Here is a 6761-nt window from a genome sequence, read left to right on the forward strand (position 1 = left end):
TATAAAAATATACAAGATTGTTTAAACATTAACAAAGATTGGCTTTTATAGCTATTAGAATTTCCCATTTTGTTAGGGCAGGTAGAAACTCGAAGTTATAAGCCGCACGTGTTTGGAGTCTTAAAAATTCGAGTCAAGAGATTAATGTATGTCTTCAAAACATAAAAACTTGTCTCCAAGACATAAATTGAAGTCTGGCTCTGTCTCAAAACTGAAACATGCTCGAGTCGAACTTTCCGATTTCAGCATGTCTTGATTATGGGCAATTCAAGTCGAACTCAAGTCGAAGCACTTTTTTCGGGGATAAGACTGGGTACCAGGAGGTCTGGTTTGGGCCAGGCCATTGCCAGAACATTTCTTCGTATGGGCAGACAAAAAATGTGTTCTTCCTCTACCCAGATACCATATTTTCCTATTCATATAAATAAAACTGTTTAGTAAATACCATATATGATACCTCGCCAGCACCGTCATGACGCTAAGGTAGGAGTTCCCTCCTCCCCTCATACCAGCACACTCCACTCTTCATCGCCCATCCGTAACTCACCCTTCAACTTCTCCCCGTGCGACGCATTGTCCTTTAGTGGTCTTTAGCGCAAAACACCGAGGCTTCTGGCATAATTTTTCCCGATGATATTATTATAAGGTATATAAATTAAACTTTAAAATAAATTGAAAATTGAGAAGATTGTATCTTGGTAGTGGAGGTAAAATGTTGTATTTAGGGGGTGAGTAGAGGGAAAATTATCCAATAGTTATTAGAAAATTGTAATTCTTAAATAACTTGCCATCAGTTAAAAATACTAAGCTGGTATTATTGTATTTAGTTTTTTTTCTTGGCTTCGGTTCGCAACGATCTTGATGCAGCACTCGAGTGCCTTCCAGCTATTTTCATTCCAATCCTCTGCTTCTGCCAAATGTGCGTTTTTCTTTCCAAGGAGAAAAAAGTAAGTTATGAAGATATGAAAAGATCCTTCTGACATTTTGAAGGAAACAAGTTTAAAATGTAGTGTTTTAATATTTTCATCGTGTTCGACAAAGCTCCTGAAACTTCTCCACTATATCCAAAGCGACTGGAAATTCTGGTCATCAGGCCCTGAATTTGAAATTTTGAGTCAACACGCGGAGAAAGGAAGATTCTTTACGCTCTTGTATGCTGGTAAACTCTGTAGATGAACTTTTAAATTCAAGAAGATAATATTGAGTATTTCACGAATTATTGTGGAAATCATATTTCAACTACTTCCACGGAATCATAATAAATCATTTTATGTTGCAGTAAACGTATATACTGGAATGATGACATTTATAATAATGTCACTTACACCGATAGTTCTTGATATAATCATTCCCTTAAATGAAACTCGTCCCAGACAGCAGGTTTATGATGCAATTTACCCTTTCAATCATGATAAAAATTTCCACTGGATTTTAATCTACGGCGCCGTTACTGTATTTTATAATCTTTCGATTTTATTTAGCTGTGAAGCATTGCTGGCAGTAACTACTCAACACGTGTGTGGAATATTTTCAATAATTTGGTAAATATATTATTTATTAATCTAATTAAAATTATCATTTAAATTCTATCACACGTGTGACAATTATAGATTGTTTTTTTTTAAACATTGAATCAAACAAATTAGTAGCTTTCTAGTACAAAATATTAGATTCAATGTTGAAAGTGTTTGACAGTCTGTCAAGTGGCTAATTACATGTTACTATACTCGGCAGCTTTATAATTTAAAAAATAAATATGTTATGCTATGCTTTTGGAAAATGTTTTAAAATATATAAGGGCAAATTTTCCTGGCCCACTTAAATTTTTGTTTTGTTTTAATAGTATAATTTTATCCATTTTTAATTTTTAATGTAATTGAAAACAGGGCTCTAGTGCCCCGGCTAAAATACAATGAATAGAAATGGAATAACTAATCAGTTGGCTAGCTTGATGTCTAACGATCATCAAGAAGATGAATTTAAATTCGTGTTCTTCCCTAAGGAAGAAAAATAATGACGTAGCGAGAAGGAATTACATTAAAGACCTAAAAGTGGCCACTTTTGAAGTACTGCACAAGCGCACAGGCCTCGAAAGTCAACTTTTAGACGGGGCGTCATGAAAAATGATTATGATCTCCCGCTCCAGTACATAAATTTTTTTATTTCTCCCAGTTACAGGTTGCAAAATACAATGGAACTTATCGAAAGCAAACAAAAAATTCAAGGAAAAATACCAAAAGATGAAATTTATAAGGAAATGTCTTTAGCCGTAGAATGTCATAACAATGCGCTTGAGTAAGTACAAGAATAAACAAGCGTACGAGCTCGCCTAGGACGCGTGTCTATTGCATATCGCGCTTCGCTCTCGGCAGATATTTGTTCTTTACACTTCGAATGTTTGATTGAAATTTTAGCAAAAACGCCAAATGGCTAGAAATGTCGACAAATGGCCAGAATCCTTTTCTCATCTTGCAGATTTTTTTATTGTTATTGATATGAAAACTAGAAATGATAATGAATAATTATGGTAAACTAAATTTCAGGTATGCTAGTATTCTGGAAGCATTTTATTCTCCGTTTCTTTTCGTCACAATAGGAATAAATGTCATAATTTTGAGCGTTTTAGGAATACAGGTATGCTTAGTTCAAATCATAAACTCAATAATGTTACTAATAATATATTTTCTTTTATTCCAGACACTGAATACAATTGGCAGTCCAGAAAAAACGATTAAATTTGGAGCTTTCACTCTATCCGTTTTAGTACATTTCTACTGTATTACTTTACCCCCTCAGAATTTATTGGATTGCAGTGGTGCTGTATCGTTTCAGGCGTAGGTTTACTTTGTTCTTGAATCATACTATTGCTAAAAATGTCCCAAAAATAATAATGTTTGGTTTGCATATACTTTTCGTAATTTAGATACAATGTACCCTGGTATCACATGTCTTTGAAATCAAAAAAGTTACTGTTGATGATAATCATGCGAAGCCAAGAGCCATGTAAATTGACAGCAGGGAAGTTCTATACCATGGATATGGAAACTTTTTCTGCAGTAAGTATTGCATTAAATTTCATCATGTTATGTAAAACATAAAGAAATAGGGTTGTTGCATTGTTTCAGAAATATATTTATAATTCTTTACACTTTCTTTTATAGTTTAAGAAATTACTGATTTACATTGTCAATCCTAAAAATGATGATCTAATATGTCAAATCAATATCAAATCGCGTATGACGGTGTTCAATTGTCAATCTTAGCGTAGACTGAGAAAAATAGCCCCTAGTTCCCATGACTAGATAAAATGTAGTTGATAAAAAAAGAGCTGTGAGCACAAGATAATCTGGTTGCTTTAACTAGAATCTGCGCTACCATGACGGGATTACTAGTTACGTATCTCATATTTTGAGAATCTGGTTTCAGTAACTAGTAGACGTAGTTACAAATGTCATTAACTTTATAAACGCGTTGTAGATGCAAGGGACTCGGTGTTCCTATTACGAGAATAATGTAGTTGTTGCGACTAGAGAAAAACGAAGCTTGTGTCCGCTGTTAGGTATGCTCGCATAATCTTGGGTTGGATGTTTTCTTCTTTTAAGGAGGTACCATCGCTACAAGAATTTTCATTACCATTTCAATCAAGCTTTCACGCTATCTAAGTGTGATCATCAAAAGTACTCAGTTAAAATCTCAGAAGCCTAGGGTACTTTCTAAATAAGTTATTAACGTTTTAAATTTGGTGATATTTAACATTGCGTCTTATGAGAGATGGCGTTTTTGAGCTCTTTACTGAGTGATATCTGTGTAACCAACATTAAGATATTATTAATAATTTTTTAAATAAAAAAAAGTATTTCAAAATTGAGGTGCAAAAATAATATTAACCATTTGGTTCCTACATATACATGAAAAAAATTAATCACGAAACTTGCGCTTCTGAACGTTGACTATCGCGATCTAGCAACATCGCGAGGCGCCATCAATGTAGATCTCAGTCAGCCCTTGATTCACGTCGCCGGCGACATAATCACAATGTTGCCACATATAAACTCAGTAAGTCATACGAGTGTAGCTATTACGACTGCGTGGTCGACTGATCTCGGCAGTAGCGATGGTACCTTCTTAACGTCTTCGATGTAATGAATAGCAGGTAAGAATATTTAAACTCGTGATTGAGTTTAATTTTTTATTTCTTTTAATACACTTCATCATACTGATATTTTTATTTTTTCTGGCTTGCCTCAATGAATAAATGCAAAAAGCTCTATAATTACATTACAAAAAATCATTTATCTTCTTCAAAATTAATGTGTTCAAGAGATATTGGATTTACACTTTTAAAATGCCTTTGATTAATTGATTATTCCCATTCATTATTTTTATTAATAATTGTACATTTTATAGAAGAATTGTAACTTTTCAATTTCCAATTGATACTTTTGAAATGATTATAAACGTTTCATTGTGAATTATTCTAATTCTACCTAAGAAAGTATTTAAAAAAAATTATTTTCACTAATTGACTTAGCAAAATATAGTGCTTAAAAGATACGTCGATGAAACGTTCGAAATATGGTAGTTGTAACAATGCATCCTAATTGCAACAATCATTGCATAGTTGCTGCGACTTGATTTTCACATTCCAATAGTCAATTTTTGTAGGTGCCGTAACGGGTAAGCCATTTCTCTGTACAACTATGAAAAGTAGTTAGTTGAGTACACAAATAGAGTGAAACTCTTCTATGGCGTCAATTTTGGGGCTGACGGTGGGTGGGAACTAGCTCATTATAGTCCGCTTCGCGTTTGTTTGTTCACGCCTGAGTGCTCGCCTGAATGGCAAACGCAGACCCCGCGCAGCTCCTGTTACACTTACCTGCGGCGCGGCGTAAATTTTTGGAAGGTCTATAGAAGGGAGGACTATTGAAGGGCTACACTGTACTGAGCAATTCGAAAGTATTGCTTTAAACTAACATTCCATCATGCGTAGCAACTTTAGAATGTGCTTTAAAAAAAACGTGCAACAACCCGATAAGGTATTGTATTGTTAATTCAAATTTTAGACCATTTTTTACAGGTTTAATTTACAAAGCACATAAAAAATACACACACACACACATACATATATATATATATATATATATATATAGATTTTTTCTTCTGTATTTTTGACTAGTATAAATTTAAAAAAATAGCAATGAACTGAGAATGAGTTACTAAACATAATTTTTTTGTAGCTGCTGAAAACTTCGGTTTCGTTTTTCACTGTCCTGTCCTCGATGCGGTAATGATCAGATGATGATGTTGACAATGATTATATAAGTTCTTCTGAGAATTGTTTTTAGTGTTCCGTTTCAGATTGTATATGTAATTACATTACAATAAAGTTTATGACATTCTAATATAATGAAATTTTCTTTCTTTACCACCAAACGGACCACTTAAATTTTATCATTAACATAGGCAAATAGGCAAGTAACAATGACTGTATACAAATAAAGCCCATAATATTTAGAGGCTTATTTTATATACCAAAAAGCTTTATCATGAATGTTATCTTACAACTTTATTATTTAAATGAAAGTTAAATGTCCGTGAATTCAAATGATCGATCTAATTTTTGCAATTAAATAAATGTGAACAAAGTTGAATTTTAGCATGTCAGTCTAAAATCAACCCACTAGAATTAATTCCTAGGAAATAAATACAATTATAGCTGTTGAAAATTAAATTGAGCCCTTGGAAAAATTGTATAACTTAAAGTTCAAGTCTAGGAAATTAATACCATTTCAGTAATTAATTGCAATTCACTCGAGAATTTTAAATTATATTTGAAAAATTGAAATTCAATTCTGTTTATGCACATTTAATTATAGCATTTCAAATACAACCTAAGCCATTCAAACTTCTATAATTTAGGTAGCACTTGTAGTTCTACATATTCTACAATTCAAATCGTTCTATTTTTTCTATGGAAAAGAAATATATTGCCCTTGGTAAAACCATTACTGGGCAACCAAGAATTTGATACATATAAATGATTAATAATTATTTATTTATTTCTAAGAACATCTGTCTGAAATATGACGATTCAGGGTATCTATAAAGATATTCTCACTAATGTCCTTTATGCCTATGATAACATTAATCCCTGTCTTCTCGTTTATTAGATTTATGTGATTACAGAGAACAAATACTGGCGAAATAAAACCGATCGGTGAATCTGGAAGTTGTGAGTGGAAAGGCACAAAATATCTGGCAAACAATCTTGAGGTTTTTAATTGGATGCAACTCATTGTGAAAGAACTGTCCATATTATTTTTCAATAGTTTAAATATAAATATGCAACACACGAAAGTATGCCGTTTAGCTAGAGTATAACATTTGAATTTATTGCAAAGATTGAGATAGTACGTGCTTCGAATAAGATAAACCCCTTCCTTTTTTAGCGAAAGAAATTTTGAAAATCTTTTTTGAATGGAATCCAATTTATCCCCGTATTTTCGAATTATCGGATTCCAGACTTGGGAAGCATATTCAAGCTTTGTTGGCACGAATGCATCATACAGAGAATTTATATTTTTCTTCTTTGAAAAATTCTTGCAAGTTCTAATTACAAAACCCAGTATTCTGGAAGCTGCAGCAGTGATGCATCTAGCATGGTCAATAAAGTACAAATACGAGTTCAAAACTACTCCTGAATCTAGGATTTTACTAACTCTCTTGAAGATTTCGCTCCGAATCTTTTGGAAATATACCTG

At 32.9% G+C, this 6761-nt stretch overlaps 1 protein-coding gene across 2 annotated transcripts in view; it reads left to right on the forward strand.

The window, feature by feature from the left end:
• Positions 1 to 5336, forward strand: part of LOC117180176 (odorant receptor 13a-like) — an 8652-nt gene extending 3316 nt beyond the window's left edge. Inside the window, exons 2-9 of one of the 2 annotated variants that reach the window (XM_033372535.1) lie at positions 828 to 947; positions 1042 to 1159; positions 1280 to 1541; positions 2173 to 2295; positions 2544 to 2634; positions 2698 to 2834; positions 2924 to 3056; positions 5238 to 5331. In XM_033372535.1, coding sequence (XP_033228426.1) covers positions 828 to 947; positions 1042 to 1159; positions 1280 to 1541; positions 2173 to 2295; positions 2544 to 2634; positions 2698 to 2834; positions 2924 to 3056; positions 5238 to 5288 — 1035 coding nt within the window. In that variant the 3' untranslated portion in view covers positions 5289 to 5331. Of the gene's footprint in view, positions 1 to 827; positions 948 to 1041; positions 1160 to 1279; positions 1542 to 2172; positions 2296 to 2543; positions 2635 to 2697; positions 2835 to 2923; positions 3057 to 5237 lie in introns of both variants that reach the window. The other variant, XM_033372537.1, reaches the window with a different exon arrangement.
• Positions 5337 to 6761: the final 1425 nt, after the last annotated feature.

The sequence above is a fragment of the Belonocnema kinseyi genome, chromosome 9 (assembly GCF_010883055.1).
Source record: "Belonocnema kinseyi isolate 2016_QV_RU_SX_M_011 chromosome 9, B_treatae_v1, whole genome shotgun sequence".
Lineage (NCBI taxonomy): Eukaryota > Metazoa > Arthropoda > Insecta > Hymenoptera > Cynipidae > Belonocnema > Belonocnema kinseyi.